Source organism: Sminthopsis crassicaudata, chromosome 4 (genome assembly GCF_048593235.1).
Source record: "Sminthopsis crassicaudata isolate SCR6 chromosome 4, ASM4859323v1, whole genome shotgun sequence".
Taxonomy (NCBI): domain Eukaryota; kingdom Metazoa; phylum Chordata; class Mammalia; order Dasyuromorphia; family Dasyuridae; genus Sminthopsis; species Sminthopsis crassicaudata.
Window position 1 is genome coordinate 228269335 of NC_133620.1, and position 20053 is coordinate 228289387.

At 39.9% G+C, this 20053-nt stretch overlaps 1 protein-coding gene across 1 annotated transcript in view; it reads left to right on the forward strand.

The window, feature by feature from the left end:
• Positions 1-625: 625 nt before the first annotated feature.
• Positions 626-20053, forward strand: part of ME1 (malic enzyme 1) — a 237775-nt gene continuing 218347 nt past the window's right edge. Inside the window, exon 1 of the mRNA XM_074310410.1 lies at positions 626-1288. Within this exon, the coding sequence (XP_074166511.1) occupies positions 833-1288 (456 nt within the window). The 5' untranslated portion in view covers positions 626-832. The remainder of the gene's footprint in view (positions 1289-20053) is intronic.

Genomic DNA, 20053 nt, shown 5'->3' on the forward strand with positions numbered 1-20053 from the left:
GACTCAGGTGACCAAGCACTTAGTACAAAATAGTAAATGAGCCCGAGACCCTGGGTTTGAATGCAGGATCTGCTCAATTACTGGAAGAAATGGAGGATAGTGGAAAAAACCCTTAAAGTTGCAGGGTTCAAATCCTTTTGGCTAAAATTGGATTTGTGACTTTTAAGTCAGTAATTCTGGGCTTGTTACCTCTTCTGTGAATTGAGGGGGGTTGGGTTAGATTGGTCTTTTGCAGTTGTAAAACTATATGATCCTGTGAGGAACTAGATGTCTTCTGAACTTCCTTCCAGTCCATTTCATGACTACTCCCAACTCGGTACCAGGAAGGAGTGGGGGGAGTGGCGGGAGTTGAGCTCTAGGACCCCCAAGGTCTCTCTTGAGTTTTTGTGATTACCCTGCACCTGGATTTCCAAATCTGTACAACGTGCCCAAGCTCTCAATCTATGATCCACAAGAAGGAGGGACATGCAGGTTACCTTCTTTAAAATGATATTCTTTAATATAGAAAACAGAAGGAATGCATAACCACAGGAGATAAAATGCTGGATGACGTTTGTTTTGCTTTAAAAGCTGGGGGGGGGGGGGTGATGCAGCTCAGCCTCTGGGCCTGGGGGCCACCCGTAGTGGGCAGTGGGCTCAGGTGGGCGGGGCCGGTCAGCGGTGAGGACCACGCGGGGATGGGGCCGCGAGGGGTGGTCACGAATGGATGCTCCGCTCGCTCACAGTCCGAGCTCCCCTCTCGTGGCCTCAGGGAATTTGAGCTCTGGCCAGAGCCACCGGCCTCGCCACCGGCCTCGCCGCTCCTCCTCCCAAGGCCGACCTCACTCCTGCCATGACTCAGCGCTTCTTCGGCGCTGCGGGCAGCCGGGCAGAAGACACCGGCTCCACTCAGGCCAGGCCCGGCGGGACCCCTCCCGGCGCTTCCACCCCCGCCAGCGCCTCCTCCGGCGCAAGGCCCTCCCCGCTGCGGCGGCGGCAGCGGCGGCGACAACCACCACAGGAATCCCAGCAGTCGTCAGAGTCCAGCCTCCGACCGCCGCCGCCGCCACCGCCGCTCCTGCATCAGCCGAGGCAGCCGGCGTGCGCTCCCCGCCCCCCCACGCTCCCGACGCCGCTCGTCCCGCCCCCCCGAGCTCCCGCAGCGCTCTCCGCGCACGCGAAGCCTTCCAGACGCCGCCGTCGCCGCCCGAGTCTCCCCGAGTGCCCAGGAGCCATGGAAGCCCCTGCTCGCATCCTCTACACCCAGAAAAGGGGCTACGACTTGACACGGAACCCCCACCTCAACAAGGTACCCGAGCGCCCGCGCACGCTCAATCCTACATCCGACCAAGTCCGGGCACGGGCTCTCCCGGCTGCCGCCGCCCACCCCGCGGCCAGGCTCGAGCATCGCCCCGGAGGAACAGTCATCCTCACCCGGGCAGGCGAGGTTCTTCTCGTGCTCAGAGGTTCAGGCATCCTCCTCCCCAGGGAGACTCAGTCCTCCTCCTCCTGCTCAGGAAGGCTCAGTCCTCCTCCTGCTCAGGAAAGCTCAGTCCTCCTCCCCAGGGAGACTCAGTCCTCCTCCTCCTGCTCAGGAAGGCTCAGTCCTCCTCCTGCTCAGGAAGGCTCAGCCCTCCTCCTCCTGCTCAGGAAGGCTCAGTCCTCCTCCTGCTCAGGAATCCTGGCTCAGTCCTCCTCCTGCTCAGGAAGGCTCAGTCCTCCTCCTGCTCAGGAAGCTCAGTCCTCCTCCTCCCCAGGGAGACTCAGTCCTCCTCCTCCCCAGGGAGACTCAGTCCTCCTCCTCCTGCTCAGGAATCCTGGCTCAGTCCTCCTCCTGCCCAGGAAGGTTCAGTCCTCCTCCTGCCCAGGAAGGTTCAGTCCTCCTCCTGCTCAGGAAGGCTCAGTCCTCCTCTTTAGGGAGACTCAGTCATTCTGTTTCTGTGAGGCTCAGTCCTCCTCCTGCTCAGGAATCCTGGTTCAATCCTCCTCCTGCTCAGGAAGGCTCAGTCCTCCTCCTGCCCAGGAAGGCTCAGTCCTCCTCCTCCCCAGGAAGGCTCAATCCTCCTCTTTAGGGAGACTCAGTCATTCTATTTCTGTGAGGCTCAGTCCTCCTGCCCAGGCAGGTTCCGTCCTCCTCCTGCTCAGGAAGGCTCAATCCTCCTCTTTAGGGAGACTCAGTCATTCTGTTTCTGTGAGGCTCAGTCCTCCTCCTGCCCAGGAAGGTTCAGTCCTCCTCCTGCTCAGGAAGGCTCAGTCCTCCTCTTTAGGGAGACTCAGTCATTCTGTTTCTGTGAGGCTCAGTCCTCCTCCTGCTCAGGAATTCTGGTTCAATCCTCCTCCTGCTCAGGAAGGCTCAGTCCTCCTCCTGCCCAGGAAGGCTCAGTCCTCCTCCTCCCCAGGAAGGCTCAATCCTCCTCTTTAGGGAGACTCAGTCATTCTGTTTCTGTGAGGCTCGGTCCTCCTGCCCAGGCAGGTTCAGTCCTCCTCCTGCTCAGGAAGGCTCAATCCTCCTCTTTAGGGAGACTCAGTCATTCTGTTTCTGTGAGGCTCGGTCCTCCTGCCCAGGCAGGTTCAGTCCTCCTCCTGCTCAGGAAGGCTCAGTCCTCCTCTTTAGGGAGACTCAGTCATTCTGTTTCTGTGAGGCTCGGTCCTCCTGCCCAGGCAGGTTCAGTCCTCCTCCTGCTCAGGAAGGCTCAATCCTCCTCTTTAGGGAGACTCAGTCATTCTGTTTCTGTGAGGCTCGGTCCTCCTGCCCAGGCAGGTTCAGTCCTCCTCCTGCTCAGGAAGGCTCAGTCCTCCTCTTTAGGGAGACTCAGTCATTCTGTTTCTGTGAGGCTCGGTCCTCCTGCCCAGGCAGGTTCAGTCCTCCTCCTGCTCAGGAAGGCTCAGTCCTCCTCTTTAGGGAGACTCAGTCATTCTGTTTCTGTGAGGCTCGGTCCTCCTGCCCAGGCAGGTTCAGTCCTCCTCCTGCTCAGGAAGGCTCAGTCCTCCTCTTTAGGGAGACTCAGTCATTCTGTTTCTGTGAGGCTCGGTCCTCCTGCCCAGGCAGGTTCAGTCCTCCTCCTGCTCAGGAAGGCTCAATCCTCCTCTTTAGGGAGACTCAGTCATTCTGTTTCTGTGAGGCTCAGTCCTCCTGCTCAAGCAGGCTCAGCCATTCTTACCCACCTGTGCAGGCTCAGTGGTCGTCACATTCTTTCATCTATTTGCTTAAAGTGGCTCAGTCATACTTTTACTCAGTCATTTTCACATTCAGGGAAGCTCCACCAGTCTCCCTGAGTCATCCTCGTGCTCTGGGAAGCTCAATCACCTTTACACCCAAGATTACTTATAATTGTGTTTGTACACAGATTCAGTCATTCTCACATTCAGAGTCTCAATCCTATTCAGTCATTTGTAGGTTCAGTCATATAATCATAAGTTAACATACAGGCTCAATCATAAAATTGGCTGTTTCTTACACTTTGGTAAGCATCAGTTAGCTATCATGTTCAAAATAATAGCACTGACCTTTACTAATATTTCTAGTAGCAGCTGACATTTACATAGCACTGTTAGGCATTGTGCTGAGTGCTTTATGATGTCTTCTCATTTGATTTTCATAACAGCCCTTGGAGATAGGTTTTTATTCCCCTTTTTACAGTTGAGGAAACTGACCAATAAGTTAATTGACTTGCCCAGGGTCATCTACCTTGTACAGATTTGAGATGAAGTTGCAGAGTGGATAGTGCTGGTTCTGGAGTCAGGAAGACTTACCTTTTTGGGTTCAAAACTGGTCTCAGACATTATTAACTGTGTCACTGTGGACAAAATATTTTAACCCTGTTTGCCTGTAAAATGAATGGAGAAAGAAATGGCAAACCACTCCAGTGTCTTTGCTAAGAAAAACCTAAATGAGATCATGAAGAATTGGATACAACTAAACAACTTTCTGATTACAAGCCCAGCACTCTATGCATTGGGCCATCTAGTTGGCCTAAATCCAATGAGGCTCACTGGCACCCAGCATGGATTTACTTCTATATTCAGAGAAGACTACCTGTTCACTCTCTTGTTTATAGCATCATTCATGTCCTTGTGCACATGCACAACCTCTTTTATTTAATGTTCACTGTTGTGCATGGGATTATTCATGTGCACTGTGAAACTCAAGCACAATCAAATGCTTACATAATCACAGATTCAGTTGTATGTTCATCTTGATAGCTCAACATATGTTTACTTTTAAGGAGGTTCAATAATATGCTCAATCCCAGCTTTAATTTGACTCATTGGCTCAATCATTTACTTATATATATTGGAAAGCACATGCATATTTTTCAGTCCAAGAAGAGAGAGGTCAGGGAAATGTGGATTGAAGGGATCAATGATTTTTGGGAGACACATTGAGACTCTTTTATTTGGGCTAAATTGGTGTGAAATGTGACAAAGCATATGGCAGTTAGTGAAGTTGTAGTGAGGGAAATGGGCATGTTGGTCTCAGAGATGCAAACAAATTCTTCCCCCCCCAGGCTAGGGTTAAGTGACTTGCCCAGGGTCACACAGCCAGGAAGTGTTAAGTGTCAGAGACCACATTTGAACTCGGGTCCTCCTGAATTCAAGGCTGGTGCTGTATCCACTGCGCCACCTAGCTGTCCCGCAAACAAATTCTTACTAGGTATTTATATAGCAATATGGAAGGTAAGATTTCTTGGGTAACACTTACATATTTGGAAATTTTTTAGGCAGAAAGAACCCATCCAGATATACGCTTCTCAGTATCTTAATTACTTTTTAACTTTTGAATCTGGCATTATTCAAGCTAAAGATACTACTAGGCTTTTTAATTTTTGTTGGTGAGGGTATATTTTATATCCTGTAGTATGGAAAATTTTGGGGGATTTTAACTGAATTAATCATCCTCTCTAGAACTTAGTTGTATCTATTAGGCAGTTTTCCCAAATGAAAAGTTTTAAATTCAGAGTTTGGATTATTTTGGCCAAGGGTCGGTCACACTAAGTATTATTTTGCTACTTTGTCTTATTACTAAAATCATAATCCATTTATACTTTCATAAGTTCATGAGTCATGGCTTGAATGATTAAACTAATTCATGTCCTGGACAGTCCACTGATAATGAGCCTCTCTTTATGATCATCATTAATGATTCTAAAATATAGTAGTTGGAGATCTATGATTTCCTTTTCAAATTTGTTTGTCAGTATTGTTTTTCTTGAAAAACATAACATTGGGGCAGCTAGACGGTGCAGTGGATAGAGCACCAGGTCTAAAGTTAGGAGAACCTGAGTTCAAACTTAATAGCTGTGTGATCCTGGGCAAATCACTTAATCCCTCAATTGCTTGGCCAAAAACAAAAATTCCCACCTGACAATCATAACATTATTGTAAGGGCATACATTATTGTAATAGGGCATTTTCAGAAATGCCTGTTTGTGGAATAGCATTTTGATTCATAAATGTTTTCATTCTACTTTTTTTAAAGTAACTTTTTTGTTTATTATTGATGTTTTTTACTTGTAACTGTTGATTTTTATTTGGAACTATTTTACAGGTTGGACTTGATTTTCAGAAATACCATTATAATTTTATATGAGCTCTCAAAGACAATTGTTGCTTTTTCATGTGTTAATATTATGCTGCACCAAATTAAGGGTTTATCACTAGAGATGTACCACTTTAAGTGGCATAACCTGTTTGAATTTCCTCAAATTAAGAAGCAGGAAACCTTCTAGAGGGGAAGAGTTGAATAAGCAATCTGGGAACAAAGATGAGCACATTCTTGTTAAAGAAGAATTGTTTCAGTCATGTCTGACTCTTCATGCTCTCATTTGGGTTTTCTTGCCAAAGACATAGGAGTATGTCTTTCTCCAGCTCCTTTTACAGATAAGGAAACTGAGGCAAACAGGATTAAGTGACTTGCTCAGCATCCCATAACTAGTAAGTGTCTGAGGCTTCATTTGAACCCAAGTTTTTTTGACTCCATGTCTAGCATTATCCACTGTGCCATCTAGCTGCTTCAGAGTTCACTTAGTACCTTTATATTAAGAACTTCTAGCATTTAAATTCTTGTAATTCTCACCTGCTCATAAAGAGTAATAGATTCTTTAAGGACACTAGCACTATTATTTGATTTTTAAAGGGGAAGCAAATGATTTTGTCAGCATATTCAAAGACAAGTTTTTAAATTTATTGCTATCATTATGCCCATAAGGCTATCAAACTGTGCATATCCTTTGATCCAGCAGTATTTCAACTGGACTTATATCCCAAAAAGATCTTAAAGAAGGGAAAGAGATCCACATGTGCAAAAATGTTTATGGCAGCCCTATTTTGTAGTGGCTAGAAACTGGAAAGTGAGAGGATGCCCATCAATTGGAGAATGGCTGAATAAATTAAGGTACATGAATGTTATGGAATATTATTGTTCTATAAGAAACAACCAGCAGAAAAAAAAAAGAAAGAAAGAAAGAAACGACTAACAGGGTGATTTCAGAGAGGTCTGGAGAGACTTACATGAACTGATGCTAAGTGAAGTGAGTAGAACCACACAGCAAGATGATCAAGTATGATGGATGGGGCTCTTTTCAACAATGAGATGATTGAGGAGAATTCCAGTGATCTTGTGATGAAGAGAGTCATATACACCTAGAGAGAGAGAGGACTGTGGGGAATGAGTGTGGATCACAACACAGTATTTTCACTTTTGTTGTTGCTTGCTTTCTTGCATTTTGTTTTCTTGATTATTTTTTTCCTTTTGGATGTGATTTTTCTTGTGCAGCAAGATAATTGTAGATATTATGTATAGAAGAATTCCACATGTTTAATGTATTGGATTACATGTCATCTAAAGAAAGGGACAGGAGTGGGAAAGGAGAAAAAAAATTGGAACATGAGGCTTAGCAAGGTGAATGTTGGAAATGATATATGCATGTTTTGAAAATAAAAAGCTTTATAGAAATAAATTTGTTCCTGTCATTTAGTATATGCTAATTATCATATTTTTTGTAGTTCAATATATCTTCATGTGGTATGGCACTCATCATATTCTATCCTCTACTATATTTGCATACATTTGAGATAATGAATATATAGTTCTTTGCAAACCTTAAAACACTGTACAAAATGCCTGCTATTATTTCTGTGATCATTATTAACCTTTCTGTTCAGTAGCAACTGGAAAAAACTGTCGACACATGTTATTTCTCCTTCCTCTATTCTCACATTTTAGCCCTTTGCAATCTGGATTCTGACGTCATTGTTCAACTGAAACTGCACTCTCTACAAAGTTATCAGTAATCTCTTACTTGCCTAATGGGATGGTCTTTTCTCAATCCTTATCCATGTCATCGTCCTTGTAGTTTCCAACACTCTTGATCACCTTCCCCTCTTGGATCTTGTTTGGCTTGTTTGGCTTTTTATGACATTACTCTTATTTTCTTCCTGGTACTTGCTTCTTTTTTAGTCTTCCTTTGCTGGTTCATCTTTTGTATTTTGTTCCCTATGAATTGTTATTGTTCTGACCTGAATCCTTTTCTCTTTACTCTCATTTCATCTTTTTGCATGAATTTAATTAATCTCTATGCAGTTGATTCCTAGATTTATGGTCAACTCTGGTCTATATTGAATTTCAGTAACATTTTCACTTGCTTATTGGATATTTCAAACTGCATGTCACAAGCCTCACAAACTCAAAATGTCAGAAATTGAATTCATCAACTTTCTTTTATAAATATATATATATTTTATTTTATTTTTTTTCACCATTGCAAAATCTTTTATTTCAATTTTTCCTCTCCTTTCCTCCACCCTCTCCCCCAGATGGCGGGTAGACCAATACATGTTAAATATGTTAAAGTATATATTAAATAACAATATATGTATACATATCCATATAGTTATTTTGCTGCACAAGAAGAATAGGACTTTGAAATAATGTACACTTAACCTGTGAAGGAAATCAAAAATGCAGACAGACAAAAATAGAGGGATTAGAAATGCTGTTATGTAGTGGTGGTTCATACTCATTTCCCAGAGTTCTTTGTTGGGTGTAGTTGGTTCTCTTCATTATTGAACAAATGAAACTGAGTTGGCTTGTCTCATTGTTGAAGAGCCACATCCATCAGAATTGATCATGATAAAGTATTGTTGTTGAAGTGTATAATGATCTCCTGGTTCTGCTCATTTCACTCAGCATCAGTTCATGTAAGTCTCTCCAGGCCTTTTTGAAATCATCCTGCTGGTCATTTCTTACAGAACTATAATATTCCATAACATTCATATACCACAACTTATTCAGCCATTCTCTAATCCATGGGCATCCATTCAATTTCCAGTTTCTGGCCACCACAAAGAGGGCTGCCACAAACATTCTTGCACATACAGGTCCCTTTTCCTTCTTTAGTATTTCTTTGGGATATAAGCCCAGTAGTAGCACTGCTGGATCAAAGGGTATGCAGTTTGATAACTTTTTGAGCATAGTTCCAAATGGTTCTCCAGAATGGCTTGATGTATTCACAGTTCCACCAGCAATGTATCAGTGTCCCAGTTTTCCCACATCCTCAGCATTATCTTTTCCTGTCAGCCAATCTGACAGGTATGTAGTGGGATCTCAGAGTTGTCTTAATTTGCATTTCTCTGATTATGACTTGGAGCATCTTTTCATATGATTACAAATAGTTTCAATTTCATCATCTGAAAATTGTCTGTTCATATCCTTTGACCATTTATCAATTGGAGAATGGCTTAATTTCTTATAAATTAGAGTCAGTTTTCTATATATTTTGGAAATGAGGCCTTTATCAGAAGCTTTGACTATAAAAATGTTTTTCCATTTTATTGTTTCCCTTCTAATCTTGTTTGCATTAGTTTTTTTTTTTTTTTTTTTTTTTTTTTTTTTGTGTGTGTGTGTGTGTGAATATCATTTTCTTGTTGCACAATAAACATTAGAATCCGAAGGTACATGCAACCTGGGCAGACAGATATTAGTGCTAACAATTTACATTCACTACCCAGTGTTTCTTCTCTGGGTGTAGCTACCTCTGTCCATCATTGATCAACTGGAAGTGAGTTGGATCTTCTTTATGTTGAAGATTTCCACTTCCATCAGAATACATCCTCATACAGTATTGTTGTTGAAGTGTACAGTGATCTTCTGGTTCTGCTCATTTCACTCAGCATCAGTTGATTTAAGTCTCTCCAGGCCTCTCTGTATTCCTCCTGCTGGTCATTTCTTACAGAGCAATAATATTCCATAACCTTCATATACCACAATTTACCCAACCATTCTCCAATTGATGGATATCCATTCAACTTCCAGTTTCTAGCTACAACAAAAAGAGCTGCCACAAACATTTTGGCACATATAGGTCCCTTTCCGCTCTTTAGTATTTCTTTGGGATATAATCCCAGTAGTAGCGCTGCTGGGTCAAAGGGTATGCACAGTTTGATAACTTTTTGGGCATAATTCCAGATTACTCTCCAGAATGGCTGGATTCTTTCGCAACTCCACCAGCAATGTATTAGTGTCCCAGTTTCCCCACATCCCCTCCAACATTCATCATTATTTGTTCCTGTCATCTTAGCCAATCTGACAGGTGTGTAGTGGTATCTCAGAGTGGTCTTAATTTGCATTTCTCTGATCAGTAGTGATTTGGAACACTCTTTCATGTGGGTGGATATAGTTTCAATTTCTTCCTCTGAGAATTGTCTGTTCATATCCTTTGACCATTTACCAATTGGAGAATGGTTCGGTTTCTTATAAATTAGGGTCAGTTCTCTATATATTTTGGAAATGAGACCTTTGTCAGAACCTTTAACTGTAAAAATATATTCCCAATTTGTTACTTCCCTTCTAATCTTGTTTGCATTAGTATTATTTGTACAGAAACTTTTTAGTTTGATGTAATCAAAATCTTCTATTTTGTGATCAATAATGATCTCTAGTTCTCCTCTGGTCATAAATTCCTTCCTCCTCCACAAGTCTGAGAGGTAGATTATCCTCTGTTCCTCTAATCTATTTATTATCTCCCTCTTTATGCCTAAATCATGGATCCATTTTGATCTTATCTTGGTATATGGTGTTAAGTGTGGATCCATATCTAATTTCTGCCATACTAATTTCCAGTTTTCCCAACAGTTTTTTCCGAATAATGATGTTTGCATTAGTTTTGCTTGAAATTTGATATAATCAAAATTTTCTATTTTGTTATCAATAATGATCTCTAGTTTGTCTTTGGTGACAAATTTCTTCCTCATCCACAGGTCTAAGAGGTAAACTGTTTTGCATTCTTCTAATTTATTTATAATCTCATTCTTTATGCCCAGGTCATGAACCCATTTTGACCTTATCTTGGTGTATGGTGTTAAGTGTGGGTCAATGCCTAGTTTCTGCCATACTAATTTCCAATTTTTCCAGTGGTTTTTGTCAAATAGTGAATTCTTAAACCAAAAGCTATGGTCTTTGGGTTTGTCAAACACTAGATCATTAAAGTTATTGACTGTTTCATGTTTCGTCCTTTGAACCTAGCCTATTCCACTGATCAATGAGTCTATTTAATAACCAATTAAAAAAATGGTTTTGGTGACTGCTACTTTATAATATAGTTTTAGATCTGGTACAGTTAGGCCACCTTCATTTGATTTTTTTTTTTTCATTAGTTCCCTTGAAAATCTTGACCTTATGTTCTTCCAGATAAATTTTGTTATTTTGTCAAGGTCATTAAATAGTTTTTTGGGAGTCTGATTGGTATAGTAATTTCATCAACTTTATCCCCATTTATTCTAAATTTTTCTTTTTCTTTCAAGGGCATTAGCATTTCTCTCTAGTTCTCTCAGGTTTTCAACTGTAGCATTACTTTAACCTTTTATTTCCTTACTCCATATATACATTTATTTCCCACATCTCATGATTTTACATAAACATATACAAAGTCCCTTACTTTTTAGCTCCTCTTTACTCACATAGCCACTACTTTAGTTCAGACACTCATATCTCTTAATTGATATTTTTGCTTCAAATCTTTCCTGTCTCTATTCTCTTGTCCACACAGATGCCAGTGATTTTTCTAAAATGCAGGTCTTAACCATATTTAGCTCTCAACTCAGTAATCTCCAGGGGCTTTTAATTGCCTTCTAAACCTACTTTTCCAGACTTACTTAGTTATTCTCTTTCTTACATTTTACAGTCCAGCCAAACTGACCTTCTTGCTGCTCCACAAACATGATACTCCATCTCTCATCCTACCTCTTTCCCGTGATTGTCGTCCATATTTGGAATACATTCTCAACTCACTTTTCCCTCTTAGATTTCTGTTTTTCCTTAAAACTATGATCAAGTTTCATCTGAGATATTGAAGCCTTTCCTGAATTCCCTCCCAGCTAACATTTATCTTGCACTTATTTTGTGAATATGTGCTGCATACTTATTTATATTCCTGTCTTCTCTCTGTGAAGTCTTTTTGTTTTATTTTATTTTTGTCTTTTTGTCTTTATATCCCTAGTACCTAACACAGCACCTAGTATTCATTGATTTATAGACATATTACTTTTGTATTTAATGTAGCATCACAATACAATGTCTTACATAAAATTGATACTCAATATAAATGAATTGAAATGTAGTTTAGTCTGTACTTTCAGGACCCTAATTCAGTTGGACTTATTTTTCTTATATAGATATTATACAGTGATATATTTTGAGAATATCAAAATATTCTAGCCTCAAACTTAACAGGCTGTAGAACCCAACATAGCTCATCATATTTGGCCATGTATTTTAGACACAATATTTTAAAACAAGATGTATCTTCTAATGTTGATTCATTAACAAAAATTTTGGCAATTCTATGGTTATCCTGAGTCAGTGGATCCAGAAAAATCTTATGAAATCTTAGAATTTTCATTAATTCCCAGCTTAAGGCTCAGTGTACTTCACAGGATGTTCTCTAATCAGTTCAGTCCTTGGTTATCAATTCTCTGCTAGACTTCTGGAAAGTTAAATCATCAAGGTTAGAAGTCATAATTGGCTCTCTCATTTTATCAATGAGTACAAAGACCCCACCAACCCTTGAACACCTAAAACATCATATCACTCACTTGACACTTAGTGTATGTATTTCGGTGATTTTAAAAAGCTCCTTTGGAGTGACAGGAATCGTTTTTATTTTTAAAAATATTTTTGGTGTCTATCTTACTGCTCTCAACTAGGGGACTTCACCATCATATTGATGTTCTCTCAAACATCTGTTTTGCCCAGTTCCTAGGTTCACTCATTTCCCATGACTTACTCCCTCCCCCTGCCTTAGCTACACACAGAGATGGTTATACTGTTTATCTGGCTGTTGTCTGCAAAAGCTCATCTTCCATGTTTGTAAAATCGAGAATTCCCTTATTGGAAGAACTTGTTCGTTATCTTTACCATGACCTCTGATATCTTGACTTTTTGTTTCTTTCCCAGGCTACCATCCTTGTCCTGGCTATACTCCCCCCTTAACTATCTCTTAAGCCCTTACTTAGTAAACTTGTTCAATTCTTACACTGTCCTCTGCTCTTGAATCTTTTGTTCAAAATTTTTATCTTGTTTTGGATTGCTCCCACCATCTCTTGTATTTTCTTTTATTTGTGCTGCTGAACGAAGTTGGAGAAAGTCATGAAGCTGCTGAGTTGGGTCCATTGCATATTTATGTATTGTTACCTCAACAGAGGCCTTACTACAGCAAGGCAGTCTTTTTATAATTTCCTTATGACTTGGTATCCCACTCATCACAATGGCTTCTCCAAATCTTTTCCATCCTTTCTTAAATCTCTGATGGCTCTCTCATATCCAAACCTCTCAGCTGAGAAGTTTGCCTCATACTTCACTGAAAAAAAATTAAAGCTATTCTTCCTCTTTTCTCCTCTGCTTCCATCTCCCAGATGATTTCTGGCACTCTCTCTTCCTTCTCTGTCTCACCCAATGAAGTGATCCTTCTTGTTAAAGCCAAGTCTTTTTTTTGCTTGTGCAAGTGATATCCTTGCATCACTGTCTTCTCCAGCAGATTGCCTCCTCTGTTAGTCTTACTCTCACTTTTCTTCAATCTCTTCTTGTCTACTGGCTGTTTCCCTAATGCCTACCAATATACTGATGTTTTCCTCATCTTCAAAAGGACCTTTGCTTAATCCATCCATATCCTTTAATGATATATACCATATCTCATCTCAGTTCTCACCTTCTTGAATTTCCTATAGCCTTTAGACTGTATTGACACTATATATATATATATATATATATATATTTTTTTTTTTTTTTTTTGCTGAGGCAATTGGGGTTAAGTGACTTGCCCAGGGTCATATAATTAGGAAGTGTTAAGTGTATGATTCCAGATTTGAACTCAGGTCCTCCTGACTTCAGGGCTGGTGCTGTATCTACTGAACTAATTACCTGCTCCCTGTATTGACACTATTGATCACATTCTCCTGAGTTTTTGTGACATTACTCTGTCCTGTTTCTCCCTCTAACTGACTCTTCCTCACTCCCTCTTTTTAATGTATTTAAAGAAAGAAAGAAAATAACTTTTTAACATTCTTATGGGTAATAATTGTGTAAAGGGCAATAAATAGCATATAGTCTATGAGTATATATATCTACAATGTATAGATATGCATATTTCTGGCAAAGTTTGAATTTAAATTGGCAATTTTCTACTTTGCTGTGATATAATTTGACTAATCTTGATATTTTTGAAAACATGTTCCTAATGAATTCATAATGAATTTCTCCTAATATATCATTACCTATCAAATGGCTTGAGTACACGACTGTTATTTAAATAATAAGTAAAATAGAAGCAAACAGTCATTGGGCATTATCATTATTAGTTGATATTCAAACACTAGATATATGTATTTATGTAAAATTTAGATATTCCAAGATATAGAATCATTAGTAAGCTAGAATATTGTACCACAGAATAGAATCTCTTATGACATGAATTTAAGTTATTTGCAAATTGAAATATGAATTTTACTTGTGTTTTACAGCTTCTAGGTAATCGTAATAGATCCACTGACATTTAAGTGAAGAAAATTATTTTTTTTTAAAAAAAGGACAGTAATCAGTATAAATTATCTTATAAAAAGGCTTTATTTAAACGGAAAATTTATTGACACCAGTGCTCTACTGGCAGGGTTGGACTGCCCTAGGGAACAGGTTAGTCAGGCATGTACCATGTAGCCTGGAAGTAAGCTGACCTCTTTGTACATATTTAGTTGAATTTGTGACCTTTCATTTTTGGGAGGTCTGCTCGGTGGCCCAATGTGGGAATCTGATGAATTTTCCTTATAAAGGTAGAATAATAACTTTGTCTTTTTGGATGAGAAATTGTATTCTTTAATTCATTTGCGGAGGTAGCCATTTTCCAATTTCTATATATTCAAATAGTGAAGATTATACCATTTCCAACTAATAACCTGTCCTCACAAACCTTTTTTTTCTCTTAACTCTTATTTATATAAATGCCTCTTCTAGTTTTAGCCATCCATCTCATACAACTACCCAGTTGCTTATTTATTCCTGTTGTGCTAGGATCCATGGAGTCACTAAGATTGAGACATGATTGAACAACAACTTAGTTCTTTGAATAATTTCTTGGAAGTAAATCTACAATAAAGTACAAAATTTAAGTGAATGAGGTAGCACAAACTGATGCATAATAAAACACAGAAAACTAGACTGATAGCACCCTGCAATTTGTGTTCTTTTTGAAACTTTGGACAAGTTGCTTAACCTTTATAAATTGAAAACCCTAACATATCTCCTATAACTCAATGTATGCAAAGGAACTTTTAACCTATTTGGAGGAGAAAAATTATCCTTGTTCTTGTGGTTCCAATATCATTTGTTCTCTTGTTTGTTCATATCCAAAGTATGTGCACTCCAGGTGTAACTTCATCACAGAATAATGAAGACTGTCATGTCTCTCTTCTGAGAATCTGAGACTTCTTTGTACAGCAAAAGTAGAAGTGTCCTTATGTTACACATTCTTATCTAATTTACTATTTATTATCACTTTGGGTTTTCCTGGCTTTTCTAGGCCAGCTCCGACTTAGACAATTTAAGTTTCAAACTGTGGTTTCTCAAGCTTATTGTGTGTATCTATAAACCTACATCTTTTATAAAAGACCCCCAATTATAAAATGCTAATGACTTGCCTAAAAGTGTATCTAACACAATGTCTTTAAACAATATAAAACTGATGCACATTTAAAAATTATATTCAAAATTTCTTATGTCCTTATCAGTTTTCATTCCTTTTACAAATATGAAAATAGCTCCTAATTTAAAGTAAATCTTTTCCCAAACAATCTATGTTTGTATAATTTCCAGTGTTTAACAATAAACATTCCTTTTGGCAATCAGCCAACAAAGGTTTATTGTCTTCCAAGTATGAAATTTTGTGCTATGCATTAAGAATATAAAAACAAGAATGAAAAAATATCTGACCTCAAGAAGTTGATATTTTATTATTATTGTTATAATAAAAATTTTTTTCAAATAGCAAATATCAAGTATAACTTTTTAGTCCTTTATGGATTTTCATATTGTTTTTATTCATGTTACTCTGATATGGCTAGCTTTTGCCTTAACTTGCCAAGGCTCAATTTTCCATGCCATTTCTTGAACTAGACCATACATCTCCCCTCACCTGCCTTTATAACCTCATCTTCGCTCTATAACCTTGAAGGCAGGAACTGTCTATCTTATTTGTATTTATATCCTAAGACTTAGCATAGTGCCTGGGCACATAGTATTTCATATATGTTCTTCCATCTCTATTTTTGATCAGATTAATTTTGAATTATAATATTATGAAATCTTATAATTAAAAGTAACATTTTCGTGGCTAAATGCTATCAACATGAGCTTTATCTGTTGTGCTCTTTGATTAGCAGCTGTAAAACATCATCAGAAGACTATTAATAACAAAAATAAAGACAGGTCTTTGTTTTAGGGGAAATCTTGGAGGCTTAAAGAACTATTCAACTCTCCATCAATTTCCTGCCTTCTTGTGTAATTCTGGGCTTAACTCACTGCACATTTGCTGTGCTCAAGATTGTCTGTAATGATGAATGGGCTCTTCAGGTTTTCCATCCAAATGGCCATCATAGCCTGGATAATATGATTTCTTCATCCACTTGTTCTTATTGTCTGAATTGGCTGAATTCTTTTAAGTGATTATGGATGTCAGTGTTCTGGCTCTTGATGCAACCAGCACAAGGTCATCTGTAAACACCAGCGTCTGGAGGACCCTACTCATCCAAAAGATGTCCTTCTGGAAAAAATTAAAGTTGAATGTTACTCAAAGATGAAGAGGAGAGGTACATGATAGTTGTGAGCAGGCTGTATCACATTACAAATATGTAATTAATTGGGAAGGAAAAGTTGGTAAAGGTGTTATGGAAGAAATGTATTAATGAAAAAAGAATTAGCCAAAAATGTGAGAGAAAGGGATCTCAGTAAATAATCTGTGTCTGCCACTGGTGTCCTTAAGAGAACTTGTTGACTTAGTGTTTTTATGGTCAAATAGGAATAATAGTTAAGCTGGATAGATATGGAAGGGTTGGGATTTATATTATTAAAGAGAATACTCACATTGATGAGATCACTGATGCACTAGTTTTGGAGGACTCAACACTTATTCAGCTAGGTCTTGAGGTAGGAGAGAGGCTCAGCTTTACCCAGCAAGGTAATTCTAGAGACAAGCGCTGACTTTAGGAGGACACAGAACTTTTGCAAGGAGTTCATAAATTTGTGTGCAAATCTATAAGTTAACATTTTAATAACCAGAACAATTAATATATTTATATATAAATTAGTATTTTTCAAATGTATGTAGGTGTGATATGAACAGTAAAAAGCAAAGTTATTTCAAAGTATTACTGAATTCATAGCAGTTTTTGGTGTGGCTTGTTTTCTTAGCCATTGTACTGATTAAGACCTGTACCATTATTACAGTTATGCCACCTTAAAATTTGGTTCTATGAGATTTGATCACCAAATTCTAATAAAAGTTTCAGAACCAATGTTGCAGGCCAACAACAGTTTCTGTAACCTGGAAGTTATATATAAGCCAGGTAGGAGAGTGAAAATCCCTTAGTACCTGTAGTATTTCCTAATTGTAAAGTAGCATAAGGTATTTTGTTGAGTGTACTGGGGGCTGTGAAGAACTGATAAAAAGTGTAAAATGTATGATCTATAATTGGGATTGCTAACTCTGAATGATTGGCCCCTTAAAGTTTTAAATTTGTTGGTTATGAGTTTATTTTCTTCATTACCTTATATTGATTTGATTTAAAAAATGATCTGTGTCCACCTCAAACTTTTCTCCATAAGGCAAAGAGGACTTTCAAGAGGACCCTATGGTGTCACATGGTTAGCAATCTTGATTGCTGGACTTGGATTTGAAGATGGAGGGGACATTTGTTTTAGGAGGAAAATAGATGGAATCAGAGCTTTGTAGAGAAGGGGCATCTAGGTTCAGGTTGTAGTTCTATCTTAGAGGGAGCAGCTTCCGGCTTTGGCATACCTGGCCATCTCTTACTGCAGCCGCCCTGGCCATGATATCCTCCCAAATGAGGGAAGGTTCTGGTGGTAGATCCCACCTAACAGCTCTGTGAGATGTGTGGGAGCCTCAGCACAGAGTCCTGAGCTGCTCCCTTCAGCCTTTCACCATCCAGGGAGGTGAGTGGGGGAAGGTCCTAAAAACAGGACCTGGAAATCCCCCAGTTCAACTGCCTCACTTTACATGATTTGCCCAGGTGACAGATATAATAAATAGTATTCAAGCCAAGACTCAAACCCAGACCCTTTGATTCCATATCCAGTGCTCTTTCCATTTACAATGCTGCTATCTCTGCTGTTATTTCCCATGTTACTGCAGGGGAATTAAGACTGATGAAGGCAAACCTCTCCTGGGGGTTCTCCAGGGACCTTGGAACTCTGACAGGGTCTTCCTTCGGCCCAACTTCTGTTTTTTGCCCATGAAAACTCAATGGCCAGATTATGAGGAACTTTGATTCTGGACCCTTTCCTGTTAGAAGGAAATAGCGGTTTAAAAGTACTCTCTCCATAACATGAGATGGGTTTTTTGCTTGACATTTTGGGTGCCCCCCTCCTCAATCCTAGGCTTCCTTTTTCCTTCATTCTTTTCTTTGGTTTTCCTTCCTTATCTGCTCCGCAGATGTTCTTGTTCCCTGCTCCCTACATGCTTCAGGCACATAGCCTGAGAAAACAGGTGGGGGGTCCCATACTTTTATGTGTCATGCATAGAAAGCTGCCTTCTCTGCTTAGTGAGGCCTTGGATTTTCTGGAGGCACTCCCCTGCTCAGCCGCAGCCTGAGCTCCGTGGGCACCACTTTTCACCCCTTGTGGTGAGGAAGGCTCTCCTAGATAAGACCAAGGATTTTCTTAGATTTTTCAAGAACTGGTTTACACACCCCTTTTGTGTTAGGGTAGTCTTTGGCTTTGCCCATTAGTGTTTTAGCACATGCCCTCCCTTCCCTGGCTTGTGTTGGGAGTAGAGAGGAGTGCTAAAGCTTTGTGAGCAAGGGCATGACGAGATCAGACTTGTGCTTCAGGAAGGTTACTCTGGGAGCAATATGAAAGTGTGGAAGGAAAGAAACTAGAAAGGCCAGTTAAAATACTGCTATAACACAACGGGTGAGAGGTAATAAGGACCCAAGCTAGGCTGCTGACAGTGGGAATAGAAAGTAGAGTTTAGTGATGAGAGATATTGCAGAAATGTATGATTGATAGAACTTGGCAACTAACTCGAGAATTAGGTGTGAAGAAAGATGAATCAAAGAATACTGGGGGTTCTGAGTCTGGATGATTCACCAAATATTGGGACATTAGGAGTAGACTTTAGAGGATTTTAGTCGATTGTAGGAGCTAAAAGGAACTTTGCAGAAGTCTTACACAAGACAGCAACTGAAACCTTTTATCTGATGTGTTTCAGGAAGAACTTAAAAAAGATTGCCACGGGACTTAAGACACTCCAGTGGGTGGGAGGCAGAGGCAGCAAGGGAGGGATCCTGGCACCGCTGGGCGATTCTCTTTGGAGTAGATGATAGATCCTTACAACATTATTTCCTGATCAGGATGGCCCTCGGACCCTGCCGGTCCCTGAAACTGGGATTAAACCTTAAAAGCAGATTGGGAGGGGAGAGGAAAGAGACACAGTGAAGCAGCTTGCAGGGAGCTTTGGGCACATGGTAAGAGAGTTTGTAGTGGTCTTCACTCCATCTTCAGGACAGTTAACCTGGCTCAGGCATCACAGCAGCTCCTCTGTCAGAGCAGCTCGGGTGTTTACAGCTTGGACAGAGCTGAAAGGTTTCCGATTCTTAAAGGGACAAAGAGCTGTCAGTCACCTGAGAAATTGCAGCTTGTCTTATGGAATATTTCAGGGAAGGGGCCAGGAAAAAATGAAGTACAGGTAGATGGCCAGGGAATGGGAGAGAACCCGTTTTAACAGAGAAAGCTTAAGTTGGGGGGCGGGGGGGGGGAGGATCCACCAAAGACATGAAAGGAAAACAAGTTGTGTTTGGGAGATTGAGATGCTTGACAGGTCAGGCCAAAATACAAAGTGTGACTGTCTTTGTGCTTTTAGAGGCAGACATAGACGCTCTTAGGGTTTTTTTTTTCCTTCTTTTTTTTGAGTTAGATTGAGAAACTGACACATGGTAGAAGGGGTAAGATGGCTGGCTGGCTTTACAATAGGAAGACCAGGATTCTTGTAGTTACCCTGACACTTAAATCTAGCAGTATATTCCCAGGGCAAATCACCTGGACTCCTGAGAACTCCAGCCTGAGCTGTAAAATAGTTTCTAATTTTAATTGGAGGAAACTTTCACATCAGGAGCTCTTTACCCAGTGAAATACAGCTTGTCACAAACAAAATACTATTTTAGCTTATTTAATCTTTTAAAGACAATGTCTGGTTGTCTTAAATTAATTCTCTTTAGCATTTTTTATTGATTAGATATAGCACACATGTCAGCTGACAACTCTTGGAGCATTACTTTGTTGAATGACAAACTGGAA